The sequence below is a fragment of the Pleurodeles waltl genome, chromosome 7 (genome assembly GCF_031143425.1).
Source record: "Pleurodeles waltl isolate 20211129_DDA chromosome 7, aPleWal1.hap1.20221129, whole genome shotgun sequence".
NCBI lineage: Eukaryota > Metazoa > Chordata > Amphibia > Caudata > Salamandridae > Pleurodeles > Pleurodeles waltl.
This window is the reverse complement of record NC_090446.1, coordinates 790,301,633-790,321,771: the sequence shown is the minus strand read 5'-3', so window position 1 is coordinate 790,321,771 and position 20,139 is coordinate 790,301,633. Positions and strand designations below refer to the sequence as shown.

Below are 20,139 nucleotides of genomic sequence, written 5' to 3'. Positions count from 1 at the left end.
TGCCCCTTGTCTGTGTTAGCAATGGAGTACCTAGCTATAAGACTACATCAGATGATGCAGCTCTGGGGTATGCGAGTGGAAAGCACCTCCCATGTCTCCATCTGCAATGATCATACCCTGATGTATCCAACCTAGCCCACTGACTCCATCTTTATTCTCCTTTGGGGGATAGACTTCTTCACAGCAATCTCAGGCCTCTGTATTAGTAAACAAAAGGCCATATAATAACCCCTGGCAGGAGTGGGAGACACTCTCCAAACTGAATTGCTGGATGTCGGGATCAAGTAGGAAACAAAATAGTTTCAATACTTGGGGGTGTGAGTGACTACCTACGTATGGGCTTAGGGCATCAATACCCTTCTGGAACACACTCCAGCTAACTGTAATGGCAAGAGTGGCAGTGGTGATTTTTTTTTTACTTGTACCTCATTGCCTGTATGTATTGCACAACGCCATGTACCCAATATCAAGCACAGTATTTCAAGAAATAAACAAAGTCTCCTGTCTTGTTGATGTGGGTGGAAAAACAGAGTACAGTGCAACTGGAAATAATGAAGCTGGACAGGAAGAAGGGAGAACTCTACCTCTCAGACTTTGAGCTGCACTATATCGCCTCACAACAATGGCATGCAACTAAGTGATGCAATTAGGCACCAAACTTGTATCACAGATACCTTGGGGGTAATCCAGAGAAGAGCAACTTCCCAATTTACTTGATGAGAAGAGCAAACTAGTTCAATGGCACCCCTGGATTTGGGATGGGGGGTAAGGGGTTGGCAGGTGACTGACATGGAAGCAGGCAGTAAGGCTGTTACTGAAATCCAGACTTTTTTAGTATATCATTAAGGATTAAAAGGCTGCAGACGTTTTATCAGATTTGAGAGGAGATGTCGCTGGCTGCCTGAGGGGACAGGGGTTGCCTGGCACTGGGAGGTCTCATCTGGGGATGTGACAGGTAGGTGACTTATTTCATGTATTCATAAGGTGCTAAAAGGGATAGAAAGCACATGCCTCCGAGGGCATGGTTGCCCCCCCCACCAAACAAGACGCAGAGTGGACTAGGGCATGTGTGCAGGTTCACATGGAGGCCAGCAATGCTAGATTCAAGGTGACATTTCTTTTATCTACAAGGCACGTATCTGGCCCTAGGCAGAATTCATAGAATGTACCCCCAAAAGACTGGCCCTGCCCCAAATATGATGAATGGGATGCCACCTTTCAGCAAATGGTCTGATGTGTAAAACATTAGCAGGATACAGTGGAGAGGTGGGGACTCTACTCAAACAGCCACCAAATGTACCCTTACAAATAACAATACACCACTGCCTGAGTGTTGTCCCTGAACCCAAAAGGGGAAAATGTCACACAGATTTGTAACCCTGGGCTTCCTGCTGGCAAAACCTAATACAATGGGAGTCCCAGAGAACCAAGTAGTGTGAGGATATTTCGGAGTGGACCCTTGCAGAACACCGTGGGTTGATGCTGGAGCGGGCAGAGATGTTACACCAGCTAATCGATAATGCTGTAATCAATGATGGCGGTAGACCGATGTGGCAGGATGAGCATTTATGTGGGGCATTGGGGGTGGGAGGGGAGCTCCCAGAGAGTCGTTTGGAGCTAACTCTTGAAACCTAACAGACTCAGAAGAGGCTCTGCCACAAAGAGATCCAGTCTTTAAATATTCAAGCAATCAGGAGTGCTGACATGACGGGCAATAATGGTGGGAACCTAGTAGGAAATGTATGGATGTCTGTCTCGACTAAGCAAATTGAACTGGACAATATGCATGAGCTGTTATTTCTATTGATTTTTAGTAGGACTGTTGTATTGGACAGTTTCATTTGAAAACTTGAAAAATAAACAAGTATTTGCAATGTAATGTGTCTCGTGTTCGCTCGAGTTAGAGCTATTAGCATTATCAATTCCTAACTGGACCTTTCTTGCTAAATAAATCGAAAATTAAAAATATAACAGCTGACGTAAGCAAGGCGATTCAAAGCGCCGTGGCTGCCAGGAGCGTGAATGAGACACACAAAAGGACAAAGAAGCTTGCTTGCACTCAAACATATTGACAAACCTACAATTATCCCTGTAACAGGATTGATGGCCAAGGCGGTAACAAAACTGCCCCAAGGAGGGACAAACAAAGCATTTACCAGTGAAAATAAAGGCTTTTTGAAAAGCCCACAGATAGATTACAACAGGCCAGGGCACCTGCGCGCCCGACCTAAACACAGGTTTTGATATGCTCTGCAGAGATGAATGGAGTCCCGGCTCACTACAAACAAAAATAATACTGAGCAATTACAAGCTGGAGCAGTCACTGAAAAGACATAGTATCACGAGAAGGTGCAAGCCTTTCTTTTAACAGTTGGAAAAACTAGAATAAAAGACAGTGGGGGTTGTGGTGCAGCAATCTGATATGACTGAAATGTGACATGCAACATATAACATCTACTAAACCAATATTTAAGTGCAAGGAAAAATATGAACATATGCTCTCAACATCAACAAGCTCTAGATGACAGAGTTATTGCTGGGTGGTCAGGTGGAGGAAGTGGACACATTTCTTAGTCTCTCCCAAGATTACTTAATGCTATTCATCACCCTTAGAGAAATCATATAAACTGTGTTTCTGTGTATTACACAAATTAAACTGAAACCCAATATGTGCATCAGATAGACAGGGCAGAGATAGCCATCTAAGTGCCAGATATACCGGTTTGCGTTGTCACAGTTAGTAGTGACACTAGTAAACTGGACAAGCCTGCCACTCAAAAGATTACATTACATTTATGGGTCCCAGCCAGTAATGTTTCAGTTTTGAGCAAAATAAATACTATCCAGGCAAAGCTGTATCTTGCAGGACAACTGCAAAGAACTGGAATAGTCCACTCCCTGCAGACAGCACAAAAATATAAGCATTCTGAATGTTTAAGTGTTATACTTTATTAAGAGTTGTGAGGAGTGTAAGGCAAAAGTCAAAATGCCTAAGATACTGGGCATCTTTTATAAACCGCAGCTTGCTCCTTCATGGAAAGAAAAGAAGAAAAGCTCAGAACATACTCTCCCGAAACACTTTAGATGGAGACAAAATCTACTTCTTAAATCCTTTGTCTCATAAAATTATAGTTTCTTTTTAGGAAAATAAGTGAGCCCACCGCCCACTCACTCAGTTCAAGAACGTTTAGACTGAGGGCCTTCGCTTATGTCCCTCAGTTTGTTACATACAGTGATAGCACTGTGGTGTCTATCACAAGTGACTAGACTTTCAACAGGGTCGGTGGAAAGATGTTATAGTCTCAGCTGGTGGGACCAGATCAATAAGCTATAACCAACTTTACAAAGTTAAAATAAAAGGTAGCAGGGCCAAAAATAGGATGCATCCAGAACTTAAAATCCTTCACACACTTCTTTGAGCTGAGAATTGAAGAAATTCTAAACAAACTAAGTCCGCTTTAGCTGCTCAAGCAATGCCCCTCCCTTGTGAAGTGGTATCCTTAGCTTGCCTGCATGATCTTCCAAACTCATGTGGAAAAGCTCAAACTGGCGAGTTCTACTGTGATTCTCCCAAGTCCCTACATGAAGGGCTTACTGACCAAAATTATGATGCCATCTGGCTAAATCCTACAGCATAAAATACAGCCTTCGTTTTCATTTCTTTATGTTGATTGCAATTACAACAAGCATCTTTGTGTCATTAAAAGTAGTTCTTATCTACTTGTAATTAGGTTTTAACAAAGTAAAAATGGTTATCTTCATGTAATAGTATATTATAGCAAAGTAATTGATGTCCAATTTGGAAAGCGCTGTAACAATGGCAGTGACTTGGCACTATTTGAAACCGCATAAAAATAAAATGCTAGGTCCTACAGTATCAGTAATACTAAACAGGATGTGAAATATAAAGCTAGTTACAATAATAACTTGAGTGCCAAACAATCCACCTTATACCGAAAACAAAAGCTCTGCTCGTGCTCAAAGTTTTTTTTTTTTTCCCCCAGAAATTTATTTTCTTAGTATCTCCACATCACAATTGAGTCGTTTGCATGAGTGAAAAGTAACAGTTATCTAGGGCAGGAAGAAGTGTGTGCAACATTTCACAGAAACACAGTGTGATCATCTCTAAGCACTAAATGCTTAAATGTCCACATGCCATACACAGAGATTCGCTCCATTTTCTGTAAGAAAACATTAAAGTGGCTAGTATTTTAATTTACAACTTGAGTCATCCTACGCGGAATGGAGTGACTCGCATTGTGTAAACGTCTGAACAGAAATTGGAAATTAAGCCTGGGAAACTATTTTCTTTTTGTTTTAACAGAATTAAAAGTCTTGGAGGCATTCTTGCCTTGCATTTCAATGAACAGAGCAGCCTGAGAAGATTTAAGGCCCAAATAAAGGAGATAAGCAATGCCCTGTGGTCGATGTCTTAAGTGCTGTCAGGGAGGACCCCTGGAGAGTGAGACTCAAGATGCGATGCAAGGCTAAGCAAGTTTCACATCATTGCATCTAGGTTTAGCTACATTCTACCAGAAAGGGCATATTGAAGCTTTTGTGAGCAATGAGCTAAACGACGGGTGTTTCTTTTGTAAAATAAGCTTATTTTAGTAGCCATAGGTAAACAAGGACAGCACTGGAATAAAGTCAAAACAAATGTCAGTGAGATGGAAGGAGATTGGAGGAACAGAATGCTGCAGTAAAACGCAGGCAGCTACCAGCCTAAAACACCCACAGTGGCAGGGGGAGCACCAAAGAAATAACAAAAATAGTCTGTCACAGCAACAGATAAAGAAACCAAAGTGGAATACAGTAGTTGGTCTCTGCTCTGAAACAGAAAAAGGAGGGAAAAAAAGGCAGAACTGACCACTAGCAAGCAAGAATTGTTAAAGGACACTGCAACCAACAAGTTAAATCGCTTTAAGCCATAAGAAGTATACTAAAAGTAAACACGAGGTTGAACACTTACGCTAGACCTAAAAAATTATTTAAAAACAATCTTGAAAATTGAAGTTTGGACTGCTAAAATAAGGGTATCAATATTGACCCTCTTGGTCATACTGTTTCCTTTATCACATTACAAAGAGTGCAATATCACTAACGATGTATACTTGATGGGATGATATTTAGAGACTGAAGAAGAGAATTGACTAGCCTGAATTTATATCTCCGACAAGGGGCTAAGTCAAGTCTCCTGGCGTATGCAACTGGTATGAACTTTCTCTGACTCCTGATGAACCTGTCTTGTCCTTGCTACAATTCTTGTGGACCTGCATTTCTCCCTCTGTATTGGAAGACGTCTGATAGACTGATGCAGGTATCTCGGTTGCAGGTGTCACAGATGGTAGTTGTGCTACTTCTAAATATCTGGTGCTACGTCTGGCATAGGAGGATTCCTCTAAAGCTTGAAAAAAGAGGAAGCACCTAAGTCAACAGCTGTGGTAGGGAAAGAGGATTTGACAGGGCCTAACCCACATGCATATCCTTGGGACTGACTTCACGAAACACACTCAAAGTTGTGGCTAAAAATGGAGAGAGGTAATGGAGAGAGTGTAGTTTTCTTGATCGAACAAAGAGTACTCTAACTCTAAGCATTGAGGGTTGATAATGTTAAAGGTAGACAGACTCAAAATCGACCATGAGCAAGAGCAGCAGTGAAACCATTGTTTGGAGACAGGCTGTGGAGTTCTGATCTGGCCTTTTCATGGAGTATAGAAAAATTGATGGCTGGGATGTTTGAATTAATCTCAGTCACTGGTAATTACTCAGGTCCCCACCCCAGGCCATCATTAAATTTCACACCATGTCACCTCAGTTTGAACCCAGCCATAATCAGGCCAGCCTTGACCCTTCTCCAATGAGAACAGCCCAGCCGAACTGCCAAGCCAGGTCCTCCCTGAACCAGAAGACAAGCAACCTAGGACTGTTTTCTCTCCCGTAATGTGCTCATCCGCCACGTGTAACTTAGTTCTAGTGACAAAGTGAGCACAGGACCCATGTCTGGGCATACCTGTCTCACTTCAGGCAACACACTAAAGTAAACAAAAAGTGATGGATGGGATGCTTGAGTTAACATTGGCCACTGGTAAATTCTCAGGGCAGCATTCCAGTCATCCTTATTTTGTACACCATGCCACCTCAGTTTGAACCCAGCCATATGCAAATATGTCTTGATTCTGTTCCAATAGGAAGAGTCCAGCCCAAACTGCCAGGCCCTCTCTGAACCAGACCACAAGCAACCCAGAACCGAGCAGCTATAAGAGATTGCCTGTCGCTGAGAGCAATTTAAGCATACCAACCAGCACCTTATTGTTATTGGAGGTCTTTTTCCTGAGCAAAAGAGAAGGAAAAGCCCACCACATGCTATCCCCTTTTTATGTAAAGTACCATTTCTGAGCTCTTTCAAACTTGGCACTAAAGCAAGCAAACTTTCTGCCTTCAGTCTTCACTCCTGACAGATGCTACTGTCCTTAATTTTCTGAGAATATGGAAGGTAGGCCTAGTACATATTGATTTTGTCCTTCTTAGACGTATACCCACAACAGAAAATACACCAATCTAAGAGCAGGCAAACTAACGAGGAGAGAAACTGTTTCAGTAACCAAGACACCTGCTCCTTCATTGCTGAAAATAAGCTACACAAGGCTGAAGGATGAGACTGCAAAAATGTTTCTATCAGAAAAAATCCTTTTAAGAGGCAGCAGTACTCTGGGATCTTTATTCAGTGAAAAGAAAACGTATGGCAACAAAAACACCCTATGAGCAGGAGTGGGTCACGCAGTTTCAAAGTTATTATTTTTTTTTTTTTTTTTTTTTAAGGCTCAGCTATTCTCAGTCTGGTAAAATCTACATATACGAGCACCAGTCGTTACTTTGTTCTTTGAAATAAGTAATGCTAGAGTGCAGATTTCAGACAAATTTACATTGTGACTGATTTGGTAAATGGGTGTAATTGAAAATTAAAAAACTATGCCTATTACAGATACCTTAAAACTACTTTCTGTTCAGGCCACTTTTTATATTCGAGAATCTCATGGTGGAAAACTAGATGTCAAAAAAGAAAAAGATTAAAAAAACAATACATCTCTCCTTGCTTGCAAAACTGATCGTTACTTTGGAATAAGGTTTTTTTTCTTTTTTTTTTTTTTCTTTTTTAAGTTAAAGTGACTCAAACATCTGAATAGGCTGCATGGAACCACAAGCCGGGAGGAGATTTTTTCCTTGAAAAACCTAGTCAATTCACTTTCACATACACATTACAGTCCACTTCACTGACCTACAGGTAACAAGTTCATGTGCAATTAAAGATATATCATGCTCAATTCGTAAAGCAAACTAAAATACTATAAGAAATACAATGATCATACAATACAAAAATAAGGCAGCAGCACCACAGTGGTAACAATATAGAAATCTCAACTGTAGCATAACGCAAAAACAATACAAACTTACTTTAATCGTTCGGTCACCAGATGCAGACACAATATACTTGTCATCAAAATCCACAACATTAACTGCTGCACGATGGCCAACTAGGACACGTCGAAGAGTAATGTCAGTGGGAGAAGCCATATCCCAAACAGCAATAGATCGGTCTTTTGAACAGGTTACCATTAAACCGTTACAGAATCGCAAATGAAGTACAGCTTCGTTATGGTGAATCAGTGTATTGAGAACCTCTCCTGTATTTACATCCCAGACTCTGTGGAAACAAAACAATAAATTGATTCACAGAATCTGGAAATACCTTACTGAGAATAAGGTAAAATCTTTCAACAGGCAGTGCAAAATGGTTTGCAGTACAAGTACAGCTCAGTTCCTCCCCTTACACAATGATGACACAATTAGTGACAGTTGCTAAAAAATAAATGCTAGTGAAGTATATAATTAAAAAAGAAAAAGTTTCTCTTAATGCAGTGTAGGACAAACCAGTGAGGAAGCAACCACGTAGGAAATGTTTGCAAGACGTTTTGCAAAGCGCCTAAACTGTGACATTTTAAATTATAGTACTGGCAATTGTACACAGTACAAGAAATAGGATTGTCATTTTTTGGTTAAGTAGCAAAGTCACGATGTAATGTGGTTTGCAAAAGATCTAAAAGATGCAATTGAACAAATTACTTTTGGTAACACGGTTCCACATATTATAATATGCCCATACGCCACACAGGATAGGAGATTTTCAAAAACACTGTTCCTATGCACCAGCAGGTGGAACCAAGTGAGTCCACGTGGACTTCACACAGCCAGAACATGTAGCCTTCATGCTGCCAGTGATGGAATGGTATCAAGAACTCAACAGTGACCGCTCTGGTTGGAGAATATCTGTCAGAACATGTGTTTGTGTCTCAATGGAGGTCAACAGCAAATCCACCACCTCAGCTGCTCTATAGACTAGAAAGGCACTTTCTTGCATTGATGGCCCATGGAGTCAATTTCATTTTCAGGGTAGGTATCTATGCCACTGGCATTTTGTAAATGCAAGTATAATGCATTATCAGTACAGTGAGGGAGTAGTAGACCATCACCCTCCAACGTGTAGTAACTGTCCTGCAGGACCCTGTGTGTATCTTGTCTAGGGTTATAGTCAGAACCAAAAAAAGAATATAGCCTCTGCTGATATTTGTGTTGTGACAGAGGCATCAGGATAGAGTAAGGATGCATAATGAACAGTTGCACTTTTGTGATCTCATATAGCGAAAGTAGTCTGATGTAAGTTCAGGGTCAGGCATCGGATCACCCACTGGCACCAGTGCTGTGGGAACCAGAATGGAAGTCTATATTGGAGCTGGTATGGGCCCAGTAATGGGTCCAAAAGGGACAAACTGTATGGGTAGGGCATGCCAGCAGCAATCTGACTGGAGGCTTCTGCAGCACCATGGGGCCTAATGGGGTGCCAGAAGGGGCCAGAATTGTATCAATGATGCAGAATGGACTCACTGAAAGCTGCTATCTGCTGCGGGGTCAACAATGGCCTAAGGGACTATTTTTGACCCATCTGAGTAATTGGTTACTAAAGGGGTGACTGAGAAGTGTGACATTTATTTTGATGCCCACGCAAGTTTTCAGTTCGCTACTTGGGTAAGAAAATATTGTTTAGTGTAGCTTCTATGACCCCACTCAATTCAAACAAACCTTTATTCGGCTGTGAGCCATAAAAGGATAATACAATCAAAACATTGTAAAATAATCTTACACATGATAAAAATAATTACATAAATATCAGATGGTGCTTTTAAAATCAGTAAACAGTTCTAATCGTTCCTTATACTTGAAAGCATTTCTAAATTTAAATCCAAGCCAAATTGAATACCACTGTTCTATTAGCTTACAGGATGGGAAGCCCGTTGGCCATTTATTGCACTATCAGATTTATCTATGGATATTTGATATATCTGCATTGCACTAAAACCTCAGGCCCTCCCTATCCCTAACATATGATGTTGCTAACAGGAAGCATCTTATTCCAAAGACAACAAAGGGAATGGTACTGGACCTTAGCAATCTTGCCACTTCATTATGGTTTCTAAATCCTAGATTTATACAGATAGGTCGAATCCATTTTTGACTTGGCTTATCATAGGCTTTACAAAATAGTAGAACATGTTCCACCGTTTCAATAGTCTCCATATTGCATAGCCCGCAGTTGGAATCGAGAGTATTCACATTCTGGGGGCCCCAACTGATGGTGAACACCTTGATCTGAAGGATTCCATATCGGAATTTCATGTATAATCGTTTTGCTCGCCTAGGCTGGATTGTATCTAGCCATTCCTCAGATCTTGGTTTTGGCTTGATATGCGGAAATTGCAAGGTCAGACTACCTCAACACTCACTTGATTGTTCGAAAGATAATCTGAATAGACTTGCTTTAGTCGAATATTTGATTGTGTCGTGAGGGTATGGGGTTCGGCCCAAAAGAATTTAAGCCCTAGGTTAAAAAAAACAGGAACTTAAGTGACGAAGCCAAGGGAGGGAAACTGATTTGTCGAGATCCATTATCTCGATTAGTGCTTGCCTGTAGTGAATCAGATCTGGGGTTGACCAAAGCCTACACCAATAAAGCAATAGCCTCAAAGCTGCTAGTTTTGCTTAATATTTAGGTCATAAAGAGGGACGAATGGAGTAGATGGTGGCAATCCTATTATTCCCTTTGCAAAGCTGTTTTCTTGGGATACTAATGATGTTAGGTTTGCTATTCCCCAAAGTTCAGCACCATATAATGCAGCAGCCTGTGCTTTTTATCTGTAGACCTCAAAAACTGGGGAGACTATTTCGGTTTTTGAGTTTTTGTAGTTGTTAATTATCCCTGTGGAACTATGGACCAGAGATGTTGCAGCTTTGTTAACATGATAACATGGCATCCAACAATAACCCTAGGTAATTACATTTTTTGACTCGCTCCAGTTCTTGCCCATTGGTGAGGATGTTTCTTTTAAGTGATCTATGGGGTTTAACAATCAAATATTTTGTCTTGTTTGTATTGATCTCTAGCCCCTTCAAAGTGCAATATTTGCTGAACTTTCCCAAAAGAGTCTGCAGTCCCATGGTAGTTTGAGATAACAAAATGGTATCATCTGCAAAAAGGAGAGCAGGAACCGGGGCTCCATTTAATCTTGGAGAATCATGATTGCTCTGTTTGAGGTAGTCCATCAGGTCATTGATGTATAGGGAGAAGAGGGTTGGGGCAAGCACACAACCCTGCCTTACTCCCCTCTTGATGGGTATTGGATCTGTCAGCTCTCCATTTGGCCCCCACCGTACCTTTGCATAAGTATTTTCGTGCAGACTTATTATCTGGTGCAAGGGATTCCCCGGCATGCCTGGTTTCCCTAGCGAGGCCCATAGAGTATCTCTTGGGACCAGATCAAAGGCTGCATGTAAATCCACAAATGCGATATAAAGATGACCCCTCTTCAATTTGTAATATTTCCACATTATTGAGAGTAACCTGAAGGCCTGATCAATTGTGCTAGTCTTTGGCCTAAAGCCTGCCTGATATGTTGTTAGGATATTATTTTCATCTATCCAGTTAACTATTCTATTCTACAGCTGTCTGGCATATATTTTTTGCAAAACGTCAATTAAGCTGATTGGCCTATAATTCCCAGGGTCCTGTCTAGATCCTTTTTTTATAGACTGGGATTATTTCCGCTCCTTTCCACGTCTCAGGAACTGGTTCTCCCCTTGCTATAGCATTACTATATTTATGTAGGGTGCCCATATGTCTATACTATGTTTAAACAGATCCCCACAGATTTTATCCAAACCCAGGGCGTTACCTATTTTAATCGCTTTTACGGCTGTCACCGTTTCTTCCAGGCTAAATTGTATATCTGGTGATTTACCCCAGGGAGATGATTCTCTATGCAAGGCGAGATGTAGATCATATTTAGACGATTGAGTAGAGATTCGAGAAATGGATAACCCATGCACTGGGATCTATATGATGCTCGGTGTTCAATGTCCCTTCTTTACTACCATGTGTGACTATCTTCCAGAAGGCTACTACGTCTGTGCATTTGGCTGCATCTAGGAGGTCATGCCATTTTTGGTCTTCCCAATTTTTCTGCGCTATGGACAAGATTTTCCTATAACCAGCCCTTGACTGCTGCACTGCTATTGGATTTTTCTGCTTTAGGGCCTCTACCAGAAGTATTTTTCCCTCTCTACATTCAGCAGTGTACCAAGGATTAGACAAGGTAGTCCGTTCCCTACCTAGGTACGGCCTTTTGTTGTATCTGTTTGGTGAGATAGGGCCTCAAAGCAGTGCTCAATGTTTGAATATCTATGACAGGAATATCATTTGAATTTTTGTGCATTTGGGGTTCCAACGATTCTGAAAATATGTTGTATATGTTTGTCATAGCACCCAAGTTGCCCAGTATTGCTGGCCATTTTACTGTCCTTCGGTTATTACTGAGAATAGGTTGAAGCTCCACCTTATCCTTGTTCATGGGGCCTAGATCTAGGAGGTGTTCCCTCAATTCTATGCCTAGCGGAAAATGATCACTTTCTCTCCTATTATTTATTTTAAATGTCACTATCCTCCCTCTCCCATGTGATCGTACTATGCATGATGTAATCCAGTTTTGAGCCTGCCCTACCTCTTTGAAAAGTTTTCGAATTAGCGCTGCTTTGCCCCACTCTACCATTGCAAGCTCTCAATCCATACTTTAGTGTAAAATTCATGAGTTGAAGGGCAGCAACCGTACCGGGGACTGCCTCTTTGGTAGATAAGAGGGGAACTGCTCTTGCTATATCTTCGTCTTCTGCTAGGTGTTCAAGGCCAATAATAGGTTCGTAATTAAAATTAAAATCACCCCCTATCAATATTGTTTCTCCTATCGGGATTTTATTTAGTATGCCGTCAAAGTTTCTATTTCTGATTTGATCTCTTGGGCCTTAAATAAACGTTGTCTAGGTTGAACAGTATTTTGGTTTTATCACTTAGTTCTATCCACAAGATGTCAGCTGACCCTGTATCATGCTTCTTTATCTCGACATTGAGGGAGATTTTCACCCATACAACCAACCCCCCGGACGGCCCCCCTCTTGTTACCGAGGTGGCACTAATAAAAAAGGTTTTATAGCCCAGTTTCTAAGGAGGGTCCGTTAACCAAGTCCCTTGAAAGAGACAGGCATGAAATTGATCAATATAAATCATGCCAATCAGGGTCCATGAGCTTATTTTGTAGGTCTGTTACATTCCAAGAGACCATGGTGACTGGACCCCTTCCCATTGAGATCATAGCATTAGTCAGAGGACTCTGGGATGTTTTTGGCTCATTATTTCTAAGCAATTGCCCCTCAATACTGCCTACCCTTATAACTTGTTGATTATTTCTGTAGGAAGTTGGCTCTGTATGTGCTATTTCAAAGTAAGGAATAGCATGCACAGAGTCCAAGGGTTCCCCTTAGAGGTAAAATAGTGGTAAAAATAGATAATACTAATGCTCTATTTTGTGGTAGTGTGGTCGAGCAGTAGGCTTATCCAAGGAGTAGTGTTAAGCATTTGTTGTAGATACACATAGACAATAAATGAGATACACACACTCAGACAAATCCAGCCAATAGGTTTTGTTATAGAAAAATATATTTTCTTAGTTTATTTTAAGAACCACAGGTTCAAATTTAACATGTAATATCTTGTTTGAAAGGTATTGCAGGTAAGTACATTAGGAACTTTGAATTATTTCAATTGCATGTATACTTTTCAAGTTATTCACAAATAGCTATTTCAAAAGTGGACACTTAGTGCAATTTTCACAGTTCCTGGGGGAGGTAAGTTTTTGTTAGTTTTACCAGGTAAGTAAGACACTTACAGGGTTCAGTTCTTGGTCCAAGGTAGCCCACCGTTGGGGGTTCAGAGCAACCCCAAAGTTACCACACCAGCAGCTCAGGGCCAGTCAGGTGCAGAGTTCAAAGTGGTGCCCAAAACGCATAGGCTATAATGGAGAGTAGGGGGTGCCCCGGTTCCGGTCTGCTTGCAGGTAAGTACCCGCGTCTTCGGAGGGCAGACCAGGGGGGTTTTGTAGGGCACCGGGGGGGACACAAGCCCACACAGAAATTTCACCCTCAGCAGCGCGGGGGCGGCCGGGTGCAGTGTAGAAACAAGCGTCGGGTTTTCAATGTTAGTCTATGAGAGATCAACGGATCTCTTCAGCGCTGCAGGCAGGCAAGGGGGGGCTTCCTCAGGGAAACCTCCACTTGGGCAAGGGAGAGGGACTCCTGGGGGTCACTTCTGCAGTGAAAGTCCGGTCCTTCAGGTCCTGGGGGCTGCGGGTGCAGGGTCTTTTCCAGGCGTCGGGACTTAGGTTTCAGAGAGTCGCGGTCAGGGGAAGCCTCGGGACCCTCGGGATTCCCTCTGCAGGCGGCGCTGTGGGGGCTCAGGGGGGACAGGTTTTGGTACTCACAGTCGTAGAGTAGTCCGGGGGTCCTCCCTGAGGTGTTGGTTCTCCACCAGCAGAGTCGGGGTCGCCGGGTGCAGTGTTGCAAGTCTCACGCTTCTTGCGGGGAGTTGCAGGGTTCTTTAAAGCTGCTTCTTGAAACAAAGTTGCAGTCTTTTTGGAGCAGGTCCGCTGTCCTCGGGAGTTTCTTGTCGTCGTCGAAGCAGGGCAGTCCCCAGAGGATTCAGGGGTCGCTGGTCCCTTTGGAAGGCGTCGCTGGAGCAGAGTTCTTTGGAAGGCAGGAGACAGGCCGGTGAGTTTCTGGAGCCAAGGCAGTTGTTGTCTTCTGGTCTTCCTCTGCAGGGGTTTTCAGTTAGGCAGTCCTTCTTGTAGTTGCAGGAATCTAAATTCTTAGGTTCAGGGAAGCCCTTAAATACTAAATTTAAGGGCGTGTTTAGGGCTGGGGGGTTAGTAGCCAATGGCTACTAGCCCTGAGGGTGGGTACACCCTCTTTGTGCCTCCTCCCAAGGGGAGGGGGTCACATCCCTAATCCTATTGGGGGAATCCTCCATCTGCAAGATGGAGGATTTCTAAAAGTCAGAGTCACCTCAGCTCAGGACACCTTAGGGGCTGTCCTGACTGGCCAGTGACTCCTCCTTGTTTTTCTCATTATCTCTCCTGGACTTGCCGCCAAAAGTGGGGGCTGGGTCCAGGAGGCGGGCATCTCCACTAGCTGGAGTGCCCTGGGGCATTGTAACACGAAGCTTGAGCCTTTGAAGCTCATGGCTAGGTGTTACAGTTCCTGCAGGGGGGAGGTGTGAAGCACCTCCACCCAGAGCAGGCTTTGTTTCTGTCCTCAGAGAGCACAAAGGCTCTCACCGCATGAGGTCAGACACTCGTCTCTCAGCAGCAGGCTGGCACAGACCAGTCAGTCCTGCACTGAACAATTGGGTAAAATACAGGGGGTATCTCTAAGATGCCCTCTGTGTGCATTTTTTAATAAATCCAACACTGGCATCAGTGTGGGTTTATTATTCTGAGAAGTTTGATACTAAACTTCCCAGTATTCAGTGTAGCCATTATGGAGCTGTGGAGTTCGTTTTTGACAGACTCCCAGCCCATATACTCTTATGGCTACCCTGCACTTACAATGTCTAAGGTTTTGCTTAGACACTGTAGGGGCATAGTGCTCATGCACATATGCCCTCACCTGTGGTATAGTGCACCCTGCCTTAGGGCTGTAAGGCCTACTAGAGGGGTGACTTACCTATGCCACAGGCAGTGGGAGGTTGGCATGGCACCCTGAGGGGAGTGCCATGTCGACTTAGTCATTTTCTCCCCATCAGCACACACAAGCTGGCAAGCAGTGTGTCTGTGCTGAGTGAGGGGTCCCTAGGGTGGCATAAGACATGCTGCAGCCCTTAGAGACCTTCCCTGGCATCAGGGCCCTTGGTACCAGGGGTACCAGTTACAAGGGACTTACCTAGGTGCCAGGGTTGTGCCAATTGTGGAAACAATGGTACATTTTAGGTGAAAGAAAACTGGTGCTGGGGCCTGGTTAGCAGGGTCCCAGCACACTTCTCAGTCAAATCAGCATCAGTATCAGGCAAAAAGTGGGGGGTAACTGCAACAGGGAGCCATTTCTTTACAATTTCCTTCCTGGGTTCCATCTGCTGTTGTGTCTCTAGTCAGTCCCAGGTCTAATGAGTCTGGTTGAGTGAGTCAATCTATTGCTTGAAGGTAAGAGTCTCCCTTTGTTGTCTTTGGTTCTCCCCCATCTCTATATTGGCTCCTCTGGACTGTAAGCTTACAGGTAAATGGGTCCAAACTAAATCTCATAACATTTTTTTTGGGGGGGGCACTAGCTCTCAGCTCTATGGTGATCAAGCCTTCGATTAGTCTTTCGTCTTTTAGTGTCTCAGCAACGTCGTCTTGCTTCCCAGTGTCTCCCAGCATCATTTCTGCCCTCATAATGTCCGATCGAATTAAGGATAGTCAATGTCGTTTGTATCTGATCCAGTAATTGGTTACTAAAGGGGTGATTGAGAAGTTTGACGCTCCAGCAACTTTTCAGTTCGCTACTTGGGTAAGAAAATATTGTTTAGTGTAGCTCTACGATCCCAGTCAAACTTGAATTTGTGAGACAAAAATAATTAATCTGATAACCACATTTAGCCTTGAAAGAATGGGCAAAGACAGACTTTAGTGGCAAATCACAGACAAGCACACTGATTTTTAACGTTAATTAGCGATGCATAGCAAAATAAGTCAGAAGATGCTCACACTGTAAATTAAAACATTCTATACGCATGTGATACCCAGTACCATACAAATTCCATCAAGTATGACGTGTCACAGGGAATGTATCTTAAAAGGTAGATTTCTTAGGTACAAATACAAGAAAATGAATCCCTGGGTATAGTGTGCCAATGATTACCAAACAAAGGCCACCTCTCAGGAAATGAAAATGTACCATTGTTTTATTCAAGATGAACATTATGTATATGTTTAGCAAAATTCACTCACACAAAGCGATTGTTACCCTCAGTTGGTAACAAGTTATATTGCAACTCTACAGTAAACAAGTATTGGTAAAGCCAATAGATCACGTTTTTCCTGAACATGAAATGGTAAAGATAATAAAGTCTGCCTTTCCCTTAAGGAATATCTTTGGTAATTACTGGACGTCTACGTTGCTTACAGATTCCCTAGAAATAAAACAACACAATGAAGCAACCTCTTGAGCCAAAACATGCAAGCTGAAAGCAAGGTCCCAAGCCGTAACCTCAAAAAGGAATATGCTACTTACCCTGTAACCATCCGATTGTGGCAAGTTGTGCTGTAGAATCACATTCTCTGTATACTCCTGCCATTAGTGTTGGGTCCGGAGTTGCGCAAGTTGTTTTTCTTCGAAGAAGTCTTTTGAGTCACGAGGTTGAGTGTAAGGAAATGCCTCCTTGGCATGGTTGCCCCCTGACTTTTTGCCTTTGCTGATGCTATGTTTACAATTGAAAGTGTGCTGAGGCCTGCTAACCAGGCCCCAGCACCAGTGTTCTTTCCCTAACCTGTACTTTTGTATCCACAATTGGCAGACCCTGGCATCCAGATAAGTCCCTTGTAACTGGTACTTCTAGTACCAAGGGCCCTGATGCCAAGGAAGGTCTCTAAGGGCTGCAGCATGTCTTATGCCACCCTGGAGACCTCTCACTCAGCACAGACACACTGCTTGCCAGCTTGTGTGTGCTAGTGGGGACAAAACGAGTAAGTCGACATGGCACTCCCCTCAGGGTGCCATGCCAGCCTCTCACTGCCTATGCAGTATAGGTAAGACACCCCTCTAGCAGGCCTTACAGCCCTAAGGCAGGGTGCACTATACCATAGGTGAGGGTACCAGTGCATGAGCATGGTACCCCTACAGTGTCTAAACAAAACCTTAGACATTGTAAGTGCAGGGTAGCCATAAGAGTATATGGTCTGGGAGTCTGTCAAACACGAACTCCACAGCACCATAATGGCTACACTGAAAACTGGGAAGTTTGGTATCAAACTTCTCAGCACAATAAATGCACACTGATGCCAGAGTACATTTTATTGCAAAATACACCCCAGAGGGCACCTTAGAGGTGCTCCATGAAACTTAACCGACTGTCTGTGTAGGCTGACTAGTTCCAGCAGCCTGCCACACCAGAGACATGTTGCTGGCCCCATGGGGAGAGTGCCTTTGTCACTCTGAGGCCAGTAACAAAGCCTGCACTGGGTGGAGATGCTAACACCTCCCCCAGGCAGGAGCTGTGACACCTGGCGGTGAGCCTCAAAGGCTCACCCCTTTGTCACAGCCCAGCAGGGCACTCCAGCTTAGTGGAGTTGCCCGCCCCCTCCGGCCACGGCCCCCACTTTTGGCGGCAAGGCTGGAGGGAGCAAAGAAAGCAACAAGGAGGAGTCACTGGCCAGTCAGGACAGCCCCTAAGGTGTCCTGAGCTGAGGTGACTCTGACTTTTAGAAATCCTCCATCTTGCAGATGGAGGATTCCCCCAATAGGGTTAGGATTGTGACCCCCTCCCCTTGGGAGGAGGCACAAAGAGGGTGTACCCACCCTCAGGGCTAGTAGCCATTGGCTACTAACCCCCCAGACCTAAACACGCCCTTAAATTTAGTATTTAAGGGCTACCCTGAACCATAGAAAATTAGATTCCTGCAACTACAAGAAGAAGGACTGCCTAGCTGAAAACCCCTGCAGAGGAAGACCAGAAGACGACAACTGCCTTGGCTCCAGAAACTCACCGGCCTGTCTCCTGCCTTCCAAAGATCCTGCTCCAGCGACGCCTTCCAAAGGGACCAGCGACCTCGACATCCTGAGGACTGCCCCTGCTTCGAAAAGACAAGAAACTCCCGAGGACAGCGGACCTGCTCCAAGAAAAGCTGCAACTTTGTTTCCAGCAACGTTAAAGAACCCTGCAAGCTCCCCGCAAGAAGCGTGAGACTTGCAACACTGCACCCGGCGACCCCGACTCGGCTGGTGGCGATCCAACACCTCAGGAGGGACCCCAGGACTACTCTAAGACTGTGAGTACAAAAACCTGTCCCCCCTGAGCCCCCACAGCGCCGCCTGCAGAGGGAATCCCGAGGCTTCCCCTGACCGCGACTCTTTGAATCCTAAGTCCCGACACCTGGGAGAGACCCTGCACCCGCAGCCCCCAGGACCGGAAGGACCGGACTTTCACTGGAGGAGTGACCCCCAGGAGTCCCTCTCCCTTGACCAAGTGGAGGTTTCCCCGAGGAACCCCCCCCTTGCCTGCCTGCAGCGCTGAAGAGATCCCTAGATCTCCCATTGACTTCCATTACAAACCCGACGCTTGTTTCTACACTGCACCCGGCCGCCCCCGCGCTGCTGAGGGTGAAATTTCTGTGTGGGCTTGTGTCCCCCCCGGTGCCCTACAAAACCCCCCTGGTCTGCCCTCCGAAGACGCGGGTACTTACCTGCAAGCAGACCGGAACCGGGGCACCCCCTTCTCTCCATTCTAGCCTATGTGTTTTGGGCACCACTTTGAACTCTGCACCTGACCGGCCCTGAGCTGCTGGTGTGGTGACTTTGGGGTTGCTCTGAACCCCCAACGGTGGGCTACCTTGGACCAAGAACTAAGCCCTGTAAGTGCCTTACTTACCTGGTTAACCTAACAAATACTTACCTCCCCTAGGAACTGTGAAAATTGCACTAAGTGTCCACTTTTAAAACAGCTATTTGTGAATAACTTGAAAAGTATACATGCAATTTTGATGATTTGAAGTTCCTAAAGTACTTACCTGCAATACCTTTCGAATGAGATATTACATGTAGAATTTGAACCTGTGGTTCTTAAAATAAACTAAGAAAAGATATTTTTCTATATAAAAACCTATTGGCTGGATTTGTCTCTGAGTGTGTGTTCCTCATTTATTGCCTGTGTGTATGTACAACAAATGCTTAACACTACTCCTTGGATAAGCCTACTGCTCGACCACACTACCACAAAATAGAGCATTAGTATTATCTCTTTTTGCCACTATCTTACCTCTAAGGGGAACCCATGGACTCTGTGCATGCTATTCCTTACTTTGAAGTAGCACATACAGAGCCAACTTCCTACATTGGTGGATCAGCGGTGGGGTACAAGACTTTGCATTTGCTGGACTACTCAGCCAATACCTGATCACACGACAAATTCCAAAATTGTCATTAGAAATTCATTTTTGCAATTTGAAATTTTTCTAAATTCTTAAAAGTCCTGCTAGGGCCTTGTGTGTTAAGTCCCTATTTAGCATTGTCTTTTAGAGTTTAAAAGTTTGTTAAAAGTTTGAAATTAGATTCTAGAAACAGTTTTAGATTCTTTAAAAAGTCTTCCAACTCTTAGCAAAATAATGTCTGATACAGAGATGAATGTGGTGGAACTCGACACCACACCTTACCTCCATCTTAAGATGAGGGAGCTAAGGTCTCTCTGTAATATCAAAAAAATAACCATTGGCTCCAGACCTACCAAAATTCAGCTCCAGGAGCTGTTGGCAGAGTTTGAAAAAGCCAACCCCTCTGATGATGACCTCACAGAGGAAGAAATTAGTGACTTGGAGGCCAATGTCCCTCCTCCAGTCCTAAATAGGGAGAACAGGACCCCTCAAGTCCTGTCTCCAACTGTGTTAGTCAGAAATAGTGAGTCCCTCACAGGAGGGTCCCACATTTCTGAAATCACTGAGGATGCTCTCAGTGAAGATGACC

General features: G+C 43.9%; 1 protein-coding gene across 4 annotated transcripts in view; it reads right to left on the bottom strand.

The window, feature by feature from the left end:
* The window catches only part of FBXW11 (F-box and WD repeat domain containing 11), a 486,480-nt gene that overhangs the window by 169,264 nt on the left and 297,077 nt on the right, over nucleotides 1–20,139 (bottom strand). For all 4 annotated transcript variants that reach the window (XM_069199326.1, XM_069199329.1, XM_069199328.1 and 1 more), the window contains one exon: nucleotides 7,453–7,702. In XM_069199326.1, coding sequence (XP_069055427.1) covers nucleotides 7,453–7,702 — 250 coding nt within the window. The remainder of the gene's footprint in view (nucleotides 1–7,452; nucleotides 7,703–20,139) is intronic.